The sequence below is a fragment of the Euwallacea similis genome, chromosome 16 (genome assembly GCF_039881205.1).
Source record: "Euwallacea similis isolate ESF13 chromosome 16, ESF131.1, whole genome shotgun sequence".
NCBI lineage: Eukaryota > Metazoa > Arthropoda > Insecta > Coleoptera > Curculionidae > Euwallacea > Euwallacea similis.
The window spans coordinates 3,058,281-3,079,224 of record NC_089624.1 but is presented as its reverse complement, the minus strand read 5'-3'; the positions used below and the strand labels follow the sequence as shown (position 1 = coordinate 3,079,224).

The 20,944-nt window shown below is 34.3% G+C and overlaps 1 protein-coding gene across 1 annotated transcript in view; it reads left to right on the top strand.

The window, feature by feature from the left end:
- Positions 1-10,939: 10,939 nt before the first annotated feature.
- DAAM (disheveled-associated activator of morphogenesis-like protein) overlaps positions 10,940-20,944 on the top strand; it is a 33,780-nt gene continuing 23,775 nt past the window's right edge. Inside the window, exon 1 of the mRNA XM_066397667.1 lies at positions 10,940-11,149. Coding sequence (XP_066253764.1) covers positions 11,102-11,149 — 48 coding nt within the window. The 5' untranslated portion in view covers positions 10,940-11,101. The remainder of the gene's footprint in view (positions 11,150-20,944) is intronic.

Sequence of the window (20,944 nt, the reverse complement as noted above, 5' to 3'; positions counted from 1 at the left end):
ATCGGCCAAGGCCATCAGCAAATGCTCTCTGCCAGTCTTAACCCTCATTATTGTTGCCAGTTTACTCCAGAAGGGGAAACTCGGAGGTTTGGGGGGAGTTTGCTGATTGGGTTTAGTTGGCGAAGTATTACAAGTTGATGCATTTGCCCTGTAAAAATAAAGAATCATAGGAAAATATGGAAGAATGATGCAAATGAATGTTGGAAAAGTATTACAGGCATTTATAAAGACGTACAAGAAGTCACGAATAATTGCAGTGGCAAAACTTAACGACATAGATATTTTATTGCAATTCTGGACCCCCTGTAGATATACATATGCGAATAATGCACACACAGAATACTAAAAAAGAAACAAGAATAGTGTCAGGAAAGGGAGGTTTAGAACTTATACTAACAAGTTCGATATCCGGAGCATTATTCCCGGAATTAGCCTTTCTAGCTTCTTTAGTGTTTGTTATGGTATGTTTAAAATAACCTCCATAGAAGGTTATTTCGTCTCCTAAATATTTATTGGGCAAAGTCCAATAATACATATCAGGCTGTCCCAGTTTAAGTGAATTATACAGGGTGTCTCTAAAAGGTCCCTACAAAATTCTACCATGGATTTCTGAGGCTAAAACATGATAACTTAATCCAATTAACCTTTGTCCAAAAAAATTGGTACGGTCATATAAAAACATGAAGATTTGAAAAAAATTATAACAATAGAAGATTAATAGGACGTTTTGATTTTTTTCGTTTCAACTGGACGAATAAATGTGTAGTTTAAAGGTATTTTTTACGACATGTGGCGAACTTTAAACTTCAAATATCTCTAGAAGGAATATCCATAAGGACTTGTACCAACTTGCCTTTTTTTCATAAAATATGTAGGAAAACTCAAATTTAGTCATAAATAACTTTTATACCGGATGATAAAAAAGTTATGCCCTTTTAAAAAGAGGGCGTCTATCGCTGACAGCGCTCTCTACAATGTGCATCAGAAACGTAAACGGATTCTGATGTCTCGCCCATAAAAACCCCCGACGCGACATTCTATTTAGATAGCACAAGGAACCAGGTACTTAATTTTTTCCTTTTTTAAATCTTCACTTTGACTTCCTGTATTTTGAAAACCGTCCAAATTATGAACAACCGTCACGTTTTCGCCTCAGAAATCTGTGGTAGAATTTTGTACAAACCTTTCAGAGACACCTTGTGTAGCACCTGCCTGTTACTCTGGGAGGATATCCAAGAGAACCAGTGGAATTTTGATTGAAGATTCTTTTCTGTAACTTTTAACCTGCAGTTAAAAAACAGAGCACAATAATGCAGCAGACTAGTAAAGGAAATTTTATAATAACTAGTGCGTATTTAAATCAACATGAAATCGCGACACACTTTTAATTAGCCAATCTTTCCCACATTATAGCGTCTAATTAAGGTAACTCAAAAATTCCTGCCAATACAAAAAATTTCTTCAATACTCAACATCAAATTTTAGACAGTGTTCTAAACTGATTTCAACGCGATGTCTCCGAAACAATACGAAAATAACCTCACGTGCAGGGATTTTTCAAAGGCGTGTGCGACATTAAGTATTCAGGTAACAGTTTCGACTTTTTTCGAAAAACACCTGAATTGCGCGTTAGTAATGGCAAATTGGAGATTTATTATAAATTAAATATAAACAATAACGGACTCAAGGGAATTTGCATTTTAAGGTACAACTTTCACGGTTTCAATAAAATGTGGACGTACTGTTAGCGCTATGAATTACCTGTTGGATATGTATATATTTGAATTATTTACCGTGATCTTGTTAACTGACCAGACGTGTTTTTCTTTGCTTGGGGAACAAGCAACAACATGGCACACTGTAATTTCAGGATTAATTTATTATTGGGTTACTGCTTTTTGTGAACCGTGAGTCCGAGTTCGGACACACCCCATACGAAATTGAATGGTTAATCTAGACTTTAACTGTGAATTTTGCATGTAACTAATGTAGGAGATAGTTCTTTTCATGATCTAATATTACCGAATACCCTGAACAAGTGATCAATAGTAGATTAATTCGTCTCGCTTTTCGCTTCCTACTTGGCGATGTGGGAAATAACATTTCTCATGTAACTAGCTCCATCATTGCTACCTTTCATCTGATTCACATCAAATTGAAAACAGATTTCATGTAAGGACTTCAGTCTCTTTCTGCATGGATTGAGAGAAATTCGAAGAACGCGATTGGAAGTAGCAGGGTATGCTGCGAGAAATGTATCCCTGAGGAGAAAGAAAGTGAAATATTTGAGCTTGCGAAATCTCAGAATGTAGATATTCGTTGGGAAATTTGAAAAAGAATGTATACACCGGGGGTTTCTTCAACAGCTCCTTGGGAAAATTTCTCCTGAAGGCCCTTCAACAATTTCTATATACTCCAGATTTGCAAAACTTTCACTAAATTCTTATTGTTTTAAGTAGTATGTCTGAAGATGTTTCTATGAGAACTTCAATCAACGTTCTAGAAGCTGTTGGAGCAGCTGAAGCATGGGCCTCGAGTTTGCCTAAGAGATTCTGGGGAAAATTCCTCTTCAAGAAGCATCACAGATCTTTAGAAATTTCTTAGAACTGTTAAATTTTCATTGATTTTTTTTTAATTACCTTCGATTATTTTCATAAGAACTTAAAACATCTGTCCATAAGGAGTTCGAGAAGTAGAAACATACACTGAGCGTTTGTTTAAGAATCACCATTCAATTTATCTTTAAAGAAGGGTCAAGAGTTCCTAAAAATGTTGCGGAATTCTTTTTTTTATAAAAGAATTACTAAATGGCATATAACTAGCCTAAAAAGTGGTCGATTGCCACTTAGGACACTGAAATATATTCTAAGAGACACTCCTAGTCCCAAAACCACCTATTTGATTTGGTTTAAGGCCATCCACTTCTTAATTAAAATTGATACTTCATATGGCCTGCAACGTACATTGAAATTCATCGGTGCTGCATTTTGTTACCTCATACCAGCTTTAGAATCGATTTCATTTGCACCTGATTTATTACTGTGAGGCATGTAGGGGGTTCATACATTTTCATGCTTTGACCTAAACGGATGGAGTAGACCGGTGAAATATTGTTTTTGGGACCGCAAGAAAGATTGAAACGTCATCAATTCTTCAATATTAATTAGTTAGAACTTGAGTGAGTGTGAACTATTCCAGAAATAAAGGAAATATAAGTCTAATCATGTCTTTTCTGGTCGTGATCTAGGACATTGGAGGTCACAGCCTATGGTTTGGAAACAACGCTAAATTGACTTGACTGGAATACTCACAAGATATTTAATATGTCCTTTTAGACGTTTTTAACATTATTCACTTTCAAATCTAGTTGTTAGAAAAATAGTTAATGGTACTTTAATCATCTGAACGGTACCAAATTAATTTATCAGTTTTATTAGCAAAAACTTGCAATTTTGCCTTATCAGCCTTGTTCCTACTTATCTAAAGATAAACAAACGCAAAAAACAAGGAATCAGATATGTATGAATACACTTCCAGAGTTTTGCAACTAATTAAAAATTAGTTTTACTTTATCCCGTTCAACTAAATGAGAGATAATCCAACATAGTGCTTCTCGAATGGTAGATGTGAGTATTTTTATTAATTTCAATTTTTATGCAAAAAACAGTTATTCTATTCTATAACAGAATTTGAATCTTCTTTTCTTCAGAATCTGGCATCGCATTGGTTTTTTGTCGTCGTTTTTAGTGTTAAGCAGGCACCCATTTTCGCTGCACTTTAGCTGCAAAGGGGCGATGCTGACTTGAAAAGGAAGCAAATAAGATTATTCTAATTCAAATTCAAACTTATCAACTACCGGCATTACCACATCTACCGAACCCCACTGACTCAATTGTTTGTAAATTTATTAATATAATTTTCAGCCTCCTTAAATACCTAGCCAACCACGTCCCATGGTAGGGTACACAATCAAATAGTACCAAGACCAAACTACTTGATTTATAAAGCCATGTTTTCACACACAATTAACCTCCTAAACACAATAAACATTTCGATATACCCGGCGCCCATTAAAATAATGACCGCACTTTTCCTTACAGGTCGGTCTTCGGACACGGGTCAAGTAGCACCTACCTGCCCATTTCTTCGGACTATTATTAAATTCGTATTCAAGTCGAGTAATGCGTTTCTCTGTACGACTTTTGCACTGACTGCAGCACCTTTGGATTAACCCAAAAAAATCCTTGATTAGATCCGCCGCCCCCAATTTTGAACTGACCGTCCTAAAATATGAATAAAGGCCGGAATACTGTTCGCTAGACTCTATTAATCCACGACTGTAAGATTCACAATTGATTTGTCACTGATAATGTTCGCAAACAGCGGATTTCCCTATGGCTAGTAAAAGTGCGATTGACGAAGTAGTTCCGGCCTGCGAATGCGATCGTAGGCTCGGAGTCAATTTAGGTTTACAATGAATGTACTGCCGAAAAGGAAACTATAACAATATTATTCTAATTGGTATGTCCATTAGTTTTCTCATAGGAAAGATATTCTATTCACACTCACAACGAATTAGATGATAGGTTTCACTATAACACTTTCTTAAAATTCGGCTCGGAAATACTTCAATTCAGACCTTGAACAAGAGAAATTATTAGACCAATATACGCATAGATGTAAATCATGGTGATGCAACGGATTGATGAGGAGGATCCTTAGGCAACTGAGGAAAAAACGAAAATCTCGAGTTAGAATCAAAGATACATATAAACAGATACTTTATGGAAAATGTATGCGTAACATCAGCTAATTTCAAAATAAAACCGATGGGGGACTGGTCTCTTGATAAAATTGAAGACCTGACGGGAAGGTAAATTTATCGTAAGTACAGCTCATCACATGCAAATTTAAGAGAATGTCTGCTTTACCATGAAGCTCATACCAAGTAATCGAAAGACCTTTGCACGGCTTCAAAAAGCCATGAAAAATTGGATAATCGAGATGGGAACCTGATCTGTTATTGAGAGATTGAGGATGATCTAAGCTAGATTTAAGGATAATCTTAGAGTAAATCGAAAAAATAATTTAATATAGAAACCCGGGAGAAGTGAGTTTAGGGTAACAAATGATCATGCGGGTAATCCAATAAATTTTTGATCTTTTGCATGTAATTTTGGGGGAAATTTGAAGAAGCAAGATTCAAAAGAATGTTCCTCTTAACTATTGAATAATTTAAAGATAGTCTAACATCAGGGTGTCTGGTAAATCTTTGAGAGTCTGGATAATTTAATTAGCCAAAGGATAAAGATGCCAGGTCATTTGTAAGTCAATTTTGATGGTGAAAATTTCCGGCTGACCTGAATTAACTAACATTTCTTGTTGAAATAAGGTAACTTCTGCCTATGCGATAACTTTTTTCCTTGATATTCTATTATCTCAGTTTAATTATAACACAGTTCTGTTGATTTTTACTTATAAAATAACTACAAAATAACTGCATTAATCTACACCAGCACATACCGATCGCATCGAAAAGGATCACAGAAAGCAATTACTCGCTCAATTTAGACCAAATTGCACTAATTTCCTTTAGCAGTGCTCTGTATCAACTTTCCGACATAGGCCTGTAGAATCCTGCCAATTTTCCGGTTCTAATTGAAACCATATTACATTGGATGGATATTTTTCAATCAGAGGATTCTGCCTGAGCCATTGTAAATCTGAGATGCTTCCATCTAAAAAAACGCAAAAGGAACTTTGGTTCCCGCACCATTGAACCCTTAACCTTTCGTTTTAAAATAGTGGCCTTGTAAGGCGACTCGCTTTGTATAGAAAAACACATTTAAGACAGATTAACCACAGATCCGAATCACGAAAAACCGTGACAGAGTTATTTTTTTGCTCAAGCTTTGTTCATTCATCATCAAAAACACCATCGCTTTAATGAGTAATTCGATGTTTATCAGTGCCTAGCCTGCCTTTGAAATTTCCCATGTGTTATTGTAAGCCAGTGCAATGTTTACAGCATCACAAAAACTCTTTAATCTTTGTCATGTACTTGCACCGCCGGAGGTATTCACAAAAATGCGATTATTTATTGGACTTTCACTGACCAGGAGTTGCCGGCGAGCCCCTCAGTAGATTTCGTGCGCTTTTGCTTTCATTGAAGTTCGTAAGTACTTCGCCACTTGTACAATAATCTTTGAAATCAATCGAAAATCGGTGCAATAACAATCGGATGATCGTGTCGTTAGTTGACATTTTCAGTTATTGTTGCAAGTTGCACAAGAATGCTTAACATTTACCCTTGTTTCGACTCCTACAGGCTGCACCTATAACGAAAATATCACATCAAGTAAATGCAACGAAGAAGAGGCATTTGAAACGCATTTCTATTATAATGTGTGTTCAAACCAAAATCAAGTTTTCCAGCATGAATGCTTTAAAAGCATAAATCTATCATTTATTTCCGCATCGGATTCCAACAGAAAAGTATAGGACATGCCCAGTTACGTGTATAATTTCCTATAAAAAATTAACATTCCGCAGTACCAAACCTTGAGTTTCAGTATCTACACCATTTGTAGAGAATTCATCTCTCGTGTTAACGAGCTATTAATCGTATCTATCTTGATAACCACAATGATTAATTGTGTAGGTAATGAAGGTCTTTATGTCGGCTATTCCAAGATCGTTTTATACATATAAGGGTGAGACGTAAGTATGCCTTCGAGAGCAAAAAGTAAATGCTCACATCTGCTATTTTTAAATAATTAACCTCTAGTATTTAGTACTGCCAGCAGCTTACTGCACATCAGTAAATTAAACTCTCGCCACGATGTAAGAAATTGATAAATGTAGGTGTTGATCAGATTTAAATACTAGTTTTAAACTAGAGGATCTGTGGTTAGTTGTTCCCAACAGAAGAAGTGGCGCCGAAAGGGCCACTTGGAAAATCTGTGGATCCCTATAAGTTTATCAGAAGAGACAATCATTACAATTTTTGTTCAAACATTTTCTGTTGGATATGCGTAAGTTACGTAAAGTATGTTTTCTTACACATAAAATTTTCTCTTGCGTTAAATTTGCTATCTCTTCCAACCATTCGATCATGATAGTGAAATTGGATAACTGGCATCATTGTTGAAAAATTCTGGATTTAAGAAAAGTAAATTTTGAACATAATTTTTTGTTTTCTGGTGTTTCGTCCTATTCCATATTCTATAAATGGAATCCATACGATTATGAGATGCGTTTGTTTTTCTTTAGAAGAGGTTGGAAAATGATTATAACCAGATTTCTTAGATTGGTGTAGTCTTTGTTTAACTTAATATGAATGTTTATTAGTTTCATGAGAATGATGAACGATATTACAGATGGATATGCAAAGCTTGTGATCAATTCCTTTGCGAAAATTAAATAGAAATCTAAGACGTTCTAAAATAACAATGATACATTCGGAAATTTAAAAAAAATTAGTACACTTCAACTACAAGATTTTTTTCTACAGAAGTATATCTCCTTAATGATAAGTGTACAGAATGAGTCCAGACTATTGTAACTGCTATTCGGATCTAAACTACAGTGCGTCCCTGCATGGGGTTGCTAAGAGGAGAAAGTTTCTTATTTTTCATTTTACCAGAAAAAAGCATTTTTTATGAAAGTTTTTGCTTGTTCTAAAACGATTCAATCAGTTCTCACAGTTTCAATTTTCCTTTTCGTTACAGAAAAATATCAAAAAATAGGTCCAATTAGTTGAACATTTTTCCAAGTTCTAAAAATGAATTTTCGTTTTCATGGCGCTCGCAATCAATGCTTTTGTTTATTAAATTTTTATTACACTAATTCAACAAGAAAAGGAAACTGCAAATAAAAACTTTACACACAAAAAAATAGGGTCCAATTATCTCACGTTAAGAAATTACATACCCATACGTTCACTTAAGCCGAAATTACCGATTATAAACGGTTCGGAAATAGGGATTGTGATAGCTCCAGCATCCTACATACTGAGATGAAACAGTACCATTGATGGAGAACATGGCTTCACCAAAGAATACAATGTCTAATATAAAAATATTGGTTATCCATGATTTGAGCGTCCATCCACAAACAGAAATCCAAACGTTTTGCTTGATCTCCTAGCTCTAAAGCGTGATTAAAAATTGGTTTAAAGGGATGAATTTTCAATTGTTTCAATGTTTTTTGGATATACGTTTCATTCCTAATTGAAGCAATCTATGCCTTGAAGAAAATTTTGGATTATTTTGAAACGAATCCATTAAAATGGTAGTCGTAACGTCATCTTTATCTCGAGCTATCTTAGTTTCCTTTACATCTAACACGGAGCCAGTAACTATGAATGTTTTGAAAATTTTTTTGTGTGCAACATTTTGAGATGTTAAAGTATGGAAATTTTTGATTAAATTTCTCGATAACTTGACGAATTGCTTTATCGCCTTTACCATAACACTGTATCAGACAAATTGGATGCCATTTCGACAGCATTTTCATTTAGTTTAAGTGTTGTTTAAGGTTATTAGGAAAAGGATTTTTTGGGACTTGGAAAAATTTTCAACTAAATGGACTTATTTTTCGATATTTCTCTGTAACGAAAAGGAAAATTGAAACGGCGACAACTGAGTCAACCGTTTTGAAACCTTATCCTCTTGCCAACCCCATTCGAGGGCATATTGTGTATTTCTTACCCTCGAAGACTGTAAAAGGTACAGGGTTGTTTGATAAATGTAGGGAAAGTTGAGCATTGATTTCCGCATTCATACAGCTTATTGCCATAAAAACTCATCAGCGTTTCATCAAAGTCATCGATTTTTTTTCGTTAAACAGAAAAACCGTTTCTATTGTTGAACACTTATGAGTTTTTTCTCGTAAATGTGATACGTTTGATAACAAACCTTACTTAAAGTTTAGTCATGCAAAGAAAGTTTTTATTAACACAGTTTAAGTACAAAAACTAAACGCATTTTACCATAGAAAGTGCCTTTGATTCACAGACCTTGGATTTAATGGATTCAATAACTACGTCGTATCTCTACTTATTAAAATTTTTTAAGAATTAAACGTATATCATGAATACAGGCTTTGTTTTATCACCTAGCAAATGTGAAAGCAAATTCACCGCGTAATTGAAAATATTGTTGCATATTGGATCTGAAAAAATCTAAAAGCTCTTAATTGAAATTATATTTTTAACCTTATCCGAGTTAATTGAATCTAAGGTTGCAATTCACCAGCTGAAAAGACCGTGACATAACATGCGATCATACCTGCTGTATTAAACCCATTGAACTTGAGGACCATTTTATGAACCGGTGGATACACTTTAGTTCTCGGTTAAAAAAGTCATTTTATTAGTAAAGCACATTACCACATGACATTAGGTGGTAACTACCTCATTTTAAAAGAATTTATTGGCTACAGCTTAATTATACATAAAACCGGCTGAAGTTGATGGTTAGTTGTAAATTTGGTATTACTGTTTTCACTGCATTCTGAAAAAGCAAGAGTCGTACCAAACGCCATTGGCGACCATAAATTCAAAAGTACTTTGTTCAAGTTATGGTGCGGATTATGGTTCGCTTCGGAAGGTGGATGATTTACCTGTGGAACATTCGGTAGGTAGGTGGAAGTTAATTTAGTGTATTTAGAAAGATTCTCCAATCTACACTGATAAAACAATGACTTGAATAAAATGTGAATGATATTCATTAAATATAATGTTATTCTCACAAATGCCAAATGAACAAAGCTTTTCAGGCAAACATTCCATATCATTGCAACAATGTTCAAATAATACATCAAATTAAAAGGTAAATGGTTTTGAAATGTGTAGGCCAAGTATGTAGAATTCATTTGAGACGAAGACCCGTTTTCATTCACTGAAGGGCATATTTGCTTGTTTGAAGATCACAGATACCATCAGGCAAATGATGAAACTTTTGATGCAAGGATCTTCACTGTTGAAAGAACATCTGTGTTTGCTGACTTGTGGCCTATTGCTATTCACTCTTTAGAGACTTGAAGGCAAGTCCATTAGTTTATTGTCTTCCATAACTTTTGAAGAGCGGTTTGTATCATCGTGAAATTTGAAGGTTTTACCCAAGTGCATCAATGCTGTCTTCAGAAGGTGAAATTAATTTCCTGCAATAAAATTAACGGGAAACATGGCTTCTAAGGTCTTGTACCGTGCCATGCCGCCTTATGCCAATACATGATGCAACTCGCTACCGTTTTCGATTTCATGAAGTAAACTCTGTTTTATTTTCGAAAGATATGATAGTGATTCGCTTAGGTAAAGCCTCAAAATTTCATGAGGATATATACGTACGAAGGAATTCGATAGTTAGAGAGGGGATAGGTTAACGTTAAACGAGCCCTTCGGTGAAGTACCCGTAAAAATAGCGTTTTTGGCTCAATGCTTCAACTCAAAATTCCGCTTTTCGTTGCCAAATGTTAGTTCTACAGGAAAACAGGTCTTCAGATGAGGGTGTGGTTTGATATATGGAATCAACATGAACTTTTGAGTTTACATATTTAATGAATATTAGTTCCCTTCATGTGGGTTCAAAGTTAGAGAGACACGAAGCAACCTGAATTTTCTAGGACTGTAAAGCTCGGGATTTGATCTAAAATGAGACAATGTATTTGCAGCACAAACTGCGATAGACTCTTCGATTAAAAGCAGCTTACAAGACGCATACAAGGTCTAAGTTTTTCCTGCAAGTACTGTTTCCTAGATTGACGCAGGTCACATTAAGCCTTCTATCCCATATCTAACCGATTTTCCACCCCATTGCACTTTTCCGCATGCTTCTTCCACCTGTCGCATGCACGCGGCCAAAGACAGGTTGAAATACTGTAACAAAAGAGAGAAAGAGAGAAGGTTCCATGGCTCGTGGTTGAAGAACAAATCAGCGTCACCTGCCGACAGTTGTTGACTGGGTACTGCCGGTACTGGCGCGAAGCAACGGAGTACCATAGATTCAAACTTTGGCGCGATATTCGAACGTGAGCAATGATTTTTTGTGGTTTTTGTTGAGTTTTTTTTATTGGATGTTGAAGTAGTGCGGCTGTCACCATGTGCAGTAAAGAGCAAATTGGGGATCTTATGGATAAGATACACTCGGTATGTAAAAAGACCACTTTAAATTTTAAATTATTTAGTCAGTCGGACAAAGCTGTTATGGGGATTTCATAAAAAATTGACAGAAAATTGAACAGAAAGCGGCTAGAGAGGATTGATTTTAATTATTTGTATTTTATGTACAAAAAAGCGCAATCGATTTAAGATGAAATCGCCATTCAATTTGAGCGTTTAATTTATTTTTGTTTATTGTAATTTCTCTCTGTATATTATATTGGTCACGATGAAAGTGACCACGTTTGATTAACGTAAAATTAACCTTGAAAGATTAGAGTGCTAATTTTTTTAAGTGACTAAGCTATCGAAACCGCATTCTAATTAGTGGAAGCAAATGGGACAGTTTGTTTGAGCCTGATTGGCTGAGTATGTCAAAATTTAATAACATATATTTGCTTCATAAAGTCTATGTGCGAAATTTTAGCCCTTTGTCGAAGTAAAGTAAGGCAAAATCTAAGTTTGTGAACACGACTAAAACTAAGCAAATACTGGAAGTTGGGACATTCTGTAAATCTGAATCTTAAGATGTTTAAATCAAGCTAAAAAAAGTAGTACCTACAATTCGCATGGAAATATATATTTTTTTACAATTTTTTTATAAAATCTCATACTAATCGATAAAAGTTAATGTGGGCAATGGGCGATTTGATTCTCTGGGAGAAAACAACTGTTCAACAGAACTAATGTATTACTCCTTGGTGGAATATTTATTTTCTCGAACTGCTAATGTTTTGGTTTGATTAGCAAGTATACAGTCATTGAATTAGAACAATTAGACCCCTTCACCAATCTAAACGAGGCATGATGCAGAACTCTGAAATAAATCGCAATTAGCGTAAAGAAAATGATTGTAAGATTAGATAAATAGGGGAGTAAAATAACGCAAAAATTAGTACTGAAGAAGGTGGTATGGTAGTGTTGGTGTTAGGTTTGAAATTGTGGTTAAGATTGTATCTAAGTAAAAGGAGAGTCTACGTAAAGTAATGTGTACTGAAACTGCTAAAATTGAAGCCATTAAAGCGTTCAAGTGCAACGTACTTAAGAAATAAGAATATATAGGGTGTTTGGAAATAACGGTGAAATATTTTGGGAAGTGATTCTAGAGATTAAAATAACAAAAAAGTTCTTATAAACATACCTTAAAAACTACTTCTTAAATAAACTAGAATCCCTTAAAGGGGGAACTGTGAAGATGGTTTTTGCCCAATATTTTCGCAATGGTTTGCGGTAACATTATGATTCAGTGTACTACTACAGTAATAGGTTGGAATGGTTTTTTTTTTATGTTAATAATTGCAGATTTTAGTCAGAGGCGTCACATACAGGGGGTTCCCTACGTAAATGTTGCCTTAAACTTTTTCTTGTGACATTTCTTAATTTTTAAAATCAAATTAATGAATCGAAAATATTTTTAAGTAAAAAAGGTCCTCGTATTTCATCTCGTTAAGATAGATCGTTTCCCAGAAAAATGGGCCTTTATAATTCGATACACCATTACATGGACATCTAAATCTATGAAGAAAAAAATTAGAGGATCCATTCAGATGAACGGAGTCGATTTTCAACATTTGTTCTAAATAAGTGATAAACCCTTAATAATATTAGTCTTGTTATTGTTGACTAATAAAAAAAATACTTCTATCGCAAGGATGCTTACTATGTTTATTAAGAAGCATTTCCATGTCCATTAAATTGTGCATCGGTTTATAAAAATCCATTTTTCTGAAAAATGGTCTATCTTAATGAGAAGAAATAAGAGGATCTTTTTTACTTAAAAATATTTATAATTCAATAATTCGATTTCAAAAATTAAAAAATATCACAAATAAAAAGGTTAGGGTAACATTTACGTAGGAATCCCCTGTATGTGACGCCTCTGACTAAACTCTACAATTATTAACGCAAAAATGGTTTCTCATTCCAACTTATTACGGTACATTAAATTTTATAATTTTAACGCAAACCGTTTTGAAAATATTGCGAAAAACCAATTTTCAGAGTTCCCTCTTTAAGGGGTTGTAGCCCTTTTAAGAAGCAATTTTTGGGATATGTTTATAATAAGTTTTTTTGCCATTTCAATCTCTAAAATGGCCTCTCAAAATATTCCAATGTTTAATTCGAACATTCTGTATAAGAAAACGAAAACAATTAGATCTGTAAGACTCAAGCAGAGATTTACAGGTCAGATAAAGAATTGTTTTGGAGGGGTCAAAGAGCTGTTTTGAAGTTTAGGGAATCTAACGGGTAATTATTGAAAAAAACGTTGCTGCAGAAACATAAGACATAATATTTACCATTAAATACCTGACTGACAGCAAGTAATAGATTAATTTATCTAAGACATATCTCTAATCTTTCATCACTTATTTGACGTTTTTTCTGATTACCCACCTTTTATTCTTTGAATAATAATGTCTTAAATTTCGTTTAAATTTCTAAATGTACATTATTTTTCACTTTCTTTACGAATATCTTTTGCGGCAATCCTTTTATCTGAAAGAGGTCTTAGGTCTTGAGAAAGATTGTTGTGTGATTTCCCAGAGGCTTATTAACGCAGTATCTTTTAGCTTTCTTGTAGAAGTTCGTTTCGCTTTTTGGAATTTTTAAATACCTAAACCCAATTTTACGTCTCCGCTGTTTTGGTAGAAGAGAAATAGCAAAAGTTTTTATAAGGTCATCAACGGTCTGGTTGAAGAGCAACTGTCTACATCCAAATTCATTATGAACATGGGAAAGGTTTAGCAATGTTTTAAAATACAAATCTATTAACTTCATTTTTTATCTAAAATGGAGGTACTTTTAAGGCGGAGAAAACAGAAGTATTCTTAACTTTTTTTTCTCGAATTCACTAACATAGGCGTATGTTGAAATTGGAAACCTCAGTTGAGGTCCTGCAATGCTATATAAAAAAATAAGTGCCTAAAATGTACACGAGGAATAATCGAACAATCAAAAAGCCATTGACAGATCTTTGAACATACAATTGATGGATTATGAAATTTCTTTTGTATTGAACAAAGAATTCATTCACTCATCAATCACTTTATGTTTCTTAGTAACTAAGGACAAAGATAGAGTGACTGATGGTAATGACAGTTATAGAAGAGAAACACCAATGAATCTTTTGTTCAATAGAAAATCGATTTCAACATTGAACTTAAAGAATGAAAGCAACTGAAGCTTGATCTCGGCAACTGAATGTCTTTCCCCAGTAGATAATGTCACTTCTAGTTTTTAAAGAACACACTAATGAAAATGACACCTATTCCTTAATAAACTTTTTGTCATCATGCCAGGAAGTAATTATCAAAAGTTTTAGGAAGTTTCATATATGACTTTTTCCTTTTGTTCATATGATCACACACCTGATAAATATACAAGCTAAAAGGAATAATAAAAAGCTAATGATACCTATCGACAAGCACCAGAAGCTTCTTCTATAGATATATAATTTAGAGACTCCAAACTAACCTGAACTAACTTTCTTGCCTTAAATGTTATTGTGTTCCCTCCAACGCAACGCTATATATACAGGGTGTGCCACATAAAAACAAACAGCACTGGGATCTGGGCAACGGTAAAAGATAGATGCGTATTTTAGAGCGCAACAAAGTGCTTTAATATTTGGAAAATCTCAATTATTTTTTCTGACTTCATTTAATGAGATATTTGAAAAGCGTTGATATTTTATCATTATCGATTTCTACCCCCGACGACGCAGCCCGCTAACCTGAACTAACCTGGTAATGACCAGGTTTCAACATTTCATTGTTCTACAATCATCAACTTCAATTTTTGAAGATGGTTTCTTGATTTTACCAATCACAACGTTTATGAATATTTCATGTTTCTTGGGCCAAAATGCAAATCCACTAGAAGAATATGTCTGGAAATTACTTGAATTTTTTATTTTGTTTTATTTTCTCTTTTATTATACTTGTCATATTGTACTTTCGTAAGAAAACCGATTAAAAACATGTGGGAAGGAATGAAAATTGGGGTCGAGCGAAAATGGCTTCACATCAAAATTCAATTAACGACTAAAATATTAGAGTTATGGAATATAACAATAGAAAAATATGGATTCAAGTTATTATGGGGTATCCTCAATGACTGCAGAGGTGTTTGCGAATGAATGCGGCCAATATGAACAAATAAAATCGTTTTTGATTATTCTGATGAAATACATAAATTGCGAACTTTTATGTGTAATGGAATTTTGTTGAAATAAAAAGTAAAAATTTATCGTAAACGTAACTTTTTTGAATCTGAATACTTTTTAAATTTACACTAAAGAAGAAAGCTTGAGAAAATTTGGTCAGATCAAAGTCCAAACAAAAAGAAGTATCAAAACCTGCTTATTCTTTATTCTGCAATGTGGCTCTGAGTTTAAAAAACTGCTAAAGTGGTCATTGTCATTCGACTCAAACTGGAATTACATGAATCGAAAGCATATACAGGGTGTCTCAGAATATTCGAGCAATCTTCCGGATTCATACAGAACATCTAAAAATAATATGACAAGTTTATATATTTGCCCTAGGGATAAAAATAGGTTTCTCTTGGAAAAGGTTTAAAGTACTGTATCTACATTAATCTTTTTTAATATGATGAATTGTGAAAGAGGCCTTCCAAATAAGTTTGTTCGCCAGACATGAATTGGATTTAACAGAATAATAGCTTTTATAACATCCAGAGACCTAAAGGTAAGATAATATGTCTTTTTTGTAGACTTATTTAAATGATAAACATATAGTCGAAGTTTGAAACAAATATTTTCCTCAACTGGGAGAAAAAATGTCAGTCAATCAAGATATCAAATCTAAAAATTCAGCACATTCGCCCACATAGATTCTTGAGTTCAAAAGTTTAACATTGAAAGCTGAAGTCCTAGCAGCATAAATTCACTCACCCTGTATATTAAAAAATAAATACTGTTGCAGCGAAACGCAAAATACCATTTAAAACTCTACTTTATCTAATACGATTATGCTGAAAAAACTCGTAACCCGATATTTCGAAGTGATTTTTTTTGTATTTTTTCTAAATTTGCTTTGACATGAAAGGTTTTCATTGTATTTGTCTCTAAACGGCATAATGAATTGAAGATTTTTGACACACTAAAAGTATCATAATGCCTTTTTCTAAAGTAAAAAAATTAGCTTTGCGAAGTTTGGCATTTTAACCATCGCTTTGCAATAACATCGGATATTAAGGCAGTCAGTTCAAGGTTAAAGACAGCAATAATTTTCATTTTAGATACAGAAGTCTGATAATTTTTTATTGGAAAAAATTGAATGTTTGCGAGCAGTTCAAAATTCCTTATCGGCTGTCTCTAGTCATGCCTCACTTTATTATTAGCTACGTACCTACTTACCATATGAAAACAGCATTATTTTTATGATTAATTATAGCTCTTATCGACTGACTTTAAACCTTTTACCTGAATAGTACTGCTAAAAAGCGAAGCCTTAGCAGGGGCTCGTGCAAGTATTAAATTTCCCTTTACCCCAAGACTGATCATGTAAATCACGCAGCATTACGAGTTTGCTATTACTAGTGAAAAGTGCCGTGATCAAATGAAACTCTGCGGTTGGGTAAGTCAATTTCTCTCTGAAAGAAATCTCGCAAGCACAGATTGGATTAACTCGCAGGGTCTGCCCACCAGCAGATCCAATCGAAAGACCCTTCGGGCCATTAAATCGCCTACCACCGCACTTAAAATTGACAAAATCGTAAAATGGTATTTTTCTGCTGATAACTATTTAAATTATTATGCCCTATCCAAGCTATGTGGGCGATTTTTCTCGTACCCAGTACCTCGGAAGTTGTTGAAGCATAAACGCAGCCTTAGGGATATTTGCAGTTCTGATTTTTCTCTCCCAAGATCTCTGGTTAAGATCAAGGCATTTTCTTAAACAATTCAGGGTATTATGCAACCTTACAGCCCGAAATTTTAGTTTAGCAATCTCGAACTCGAAGTTTTGGTTAAATTCTTGTCAGGCTTGGAAGAATCCCACTAAAGTCAGTGCCGCGGCCTAGTTACACGGTGACGTAACTAATGTTCTTAACTTTGCAAAATGTGTTAATTTCGCCTGTCATTAGTGGATTAATGACTGATAAGCCCGCGTATAAACAGCCGTTACTCGTTTATGGACCCCTAGGATTACCGCATCACAGCGATTGATTTTAGGAGACTATCGCTGTTGGTGAAAGCACATAAGTTCATCAGAGCCTAATGTGATCTTCTTTCTTGTAATTTGTCGGCTTTCAGGGCCCGAACTAATGGCATCCTAAGCCGCACTTAAACTCGGCATTTCGTTAAGCTAGGATTAATGCCTGGGATAATAAAATGCAACAGGAAAAGTAATTAATAAACGCTAAATTCACCTTGAGCTATGAATCTCGCATCATATACAGTTAGCATTTCGTGCGGACTCTTCTACCGGCAATTTCTAGTTTTATTTTTGCCATTTTCTCTATGCAGAGCTGGGCACTTCTGTTATAATGTTGTGTAAGTTACGGCTAATATTGTGGAATTTATATAAATAAGTAATAACTATAATGTGTAGGACATTACATATACAAGGTGAAGCGGCGGGAACTTCCTCAATTTGTTAACGTATTGGAAGTCGGGTGTTGCATTAAATATTTGGTATAAATATCGTGGGAGTCGTATCTGTCTTGAACAATTTCTTATGTGACGGCACGATTTCTTTTCAGTTTCACGGGAATATGAGCATTGAAAGTCATGCAGATATGTTAGGCTCTGGCTAAGTTAAGTGCATTGTTCATAATCATAACTATGGAAATTCTGTTAATTTCTTTTGTCTGCGAATTTAACTATGAATACTTCAGTAAGTAGGTGTTCGTGTTGGAAACTCATTACATGAAATAGCACACGAGAGACCTTATCGAAGCGAATGATTTGGTAAAGATTGTTCGGTCATTCGCACGTTGCAATTTACTTTTTTGGGCAACGAATTTGGGTATTTTTTAGTCGTGTCTAAATCTCCAAAAATGCACTGACCCCTGAAATTTTACATTATGAGTATGAATTTGAATTGACCTTAAACCTACAAGATTGCATCCTAAATTTAAAACCGCTCTGACACTGATAAATTTTCGAGACGAAAATCTAAAACTTTCTCAAAGTGGTTTTTCAAACGTGACTTGCAGAATCCAGTAAATTGCACTCAAAGTCGCACGGAAACTCCTACGAATCTTCTAAGCAATATAAGCGAAAAATAAGTATTAAAACATTTTTGAAAACTCTTTAGAAATCGGCATAATTTCAGACACCAAAAATTCTGATGATTTATTGAGGCATTATCATAAAACTTGTCCAATGCATCAATCAAAAAAGAATTCTGCTTTAGATTCTAGATAACCTTTCAAATACTAACAAAAACTCTCAAAAATGTAGCTTAAAAGCACTCAACAAAGGGTCTCAAAGATCTCCGCCTCTAATATTATTTTCATTGGAAAAAGCTCAAAAATTTCCGAAAAAATGTTTTCAAAATTCATCTAATAAATACAGGATGTTTCCGAATTAATGACAAAACATTTAAGAGCGTATTTTTTGATCAAATAAAAGCTCTCTTGGACCTTTCTTTCCAAGGTGCAGGATGTTATTTTTTCCAAGCTTTGCTTAATTTTTCTTTGTAGCTCCCAAACTTTATCAGATATTTGCCTGAAATTAGACGTTTATATCACCTTTTAAGCCTTGCATAAATAGTTATGCCAAATGATATAAGATCGACGAATTATTCTTGTCTCTTATATTTTTTCGAGTCAGCCTCCGTTTGCGTGTCATTTCCCAAGTATCTCGCAGTGCAAGGACGTAGCGAATTGTAACAAAAGTATTATATTCTCACAGCCCTGAAAATATTATCACCCAGTAGGTTTTCACAATCATTTTTAACGTATTTACAGTTATGCCGACCCTAAAAAATTAGCTGTACACCAACTTTAAGGTAAATTATCTCTTAAAGCATCTTAAGAGTTTAGATGTATGGCAGTGATAGCTTACAAAATGGGTCATCTTTTTTTGTATTTTACATACACATCACAATGGATCATATGTGCAAAAAGTAATATTTGCATAAAACATTATTTTTTATGTTTCGAGTGTCCAGTTTGAATGTTGGGTATCTATTACACGCACGAGTGACTTAAAATTTAATTGCATGGGTATAAAGTTGTTGAAAATTGTAGATTAATTTTCGTTGCACGAATTGTTTTTAGGAAGTAACTTTTATGAATTACATTTTCGAATACAGCTACAAGATTTAATTTTTGAGGCATCACATTGCCAGGGCGACCAGGGGAATTATCTGCTTACAGCGGTAACTGCACTAGTGCAAGTTGCCGCTGTAATTCCCCAGTAATGACCAATGAGAAATCAGTATTGCATTGTTGAAATATCAAATTTGACAGATGAAAGAAATCGTACATATTACAGTCAATTTGAAGTACACAGTTCATCACTGTGGCGGTATGTAATCGAAACGGATAAAGGTAGATTCTCACCATACATTCCATATACATTACATACAATTTGTTAGTACACAACTGATAGGACTGGCGGCATGTAAACGGAACGGACAAATGTACATATGCACATAACTGGATGATGTATTCACAGGGAATTACGTACTGGTTAATTTGTCCTTCCTGCAGGGACATTCAGTGGGGACCGAACACATCACTTTTTTGTGCGTCCCTGTATTTAATAAAGACAAATACTTATATAGTCATTTTGTATAATGATATACATAAAATTTCAAAATACAGTTAAAAAAATTATCCGTCCTAAAACAAAACAATCTACAACACATAATTTCGAGTTGTGTAATGGAGCATCCTGTATATTATTTGTGTATTAGATCAGCTTCTTCGTGCTGACCTCTAAAGTAAATTTAATTTTTGATACTTTTTTGACATTTTTTGAACGTGTTCATTCAAACGAATCCTCTATGTTCCATAAGGACCACTTGTAAGATGAAGCATTTACCTCAGTGCTAATGTGAAACCAATAGGTTGGTTTGAATAGAAATTAAGGTGAATTGTTCGTCTTCGTTTGTAATCGTTTTCTTTGCATGAGGATTTAATTTAGAAATGCGTCTTATTCAGTGATGTTCATAAATACCGGCGTATAGCTGAATGCGACTTGAACTTAAAGCTAGTAGTATAATAGGGGTGTGAGTTGAATGTGAGTGCACGTTTAGGGATATCACTGAATTCTCGCATGAGTTTTTACCGATAAGTAATTATAAGCTTTATATGGAAAGTTTTAGTGCTCGTGAAATGATTGTGAAAGGAAATAGGTACCAAGACCACAGAAGTAAATGAACTTCCTTATATGTCTTCAGTGGCGGCAACCGCACATTTTCAAAATGACGTTGTCTATATAAAGTAAATTTTAAATATGCATTTTAATAATAAAGCTAGGGGTTCATTAGGTTTATTTCGTGGTATTCCCCCAGTTGAAGAGCCAAAGATTGTAGCTGTACGCCATTGTTCTTGCAAATTACAAATTTTTAATCCTCACGACTGTGATGAGCGCTGAAGAGCAATAGCAGTTATGGAAATTGTCTGCAACGAAAAGAGTCTCAAACCAAAGGAAGGTAAAATTTTAAAAATTATAATGATCCAATGAGACCATCTACGCCAATGAATTCCGTAATGAAAATTCCTTTAAGTATTAAGTATAAATAGGGAAGTTAGTAATTTAATTGAACATGGAACGGTGGCATAGAGGGGGAGTACAATTTGTGG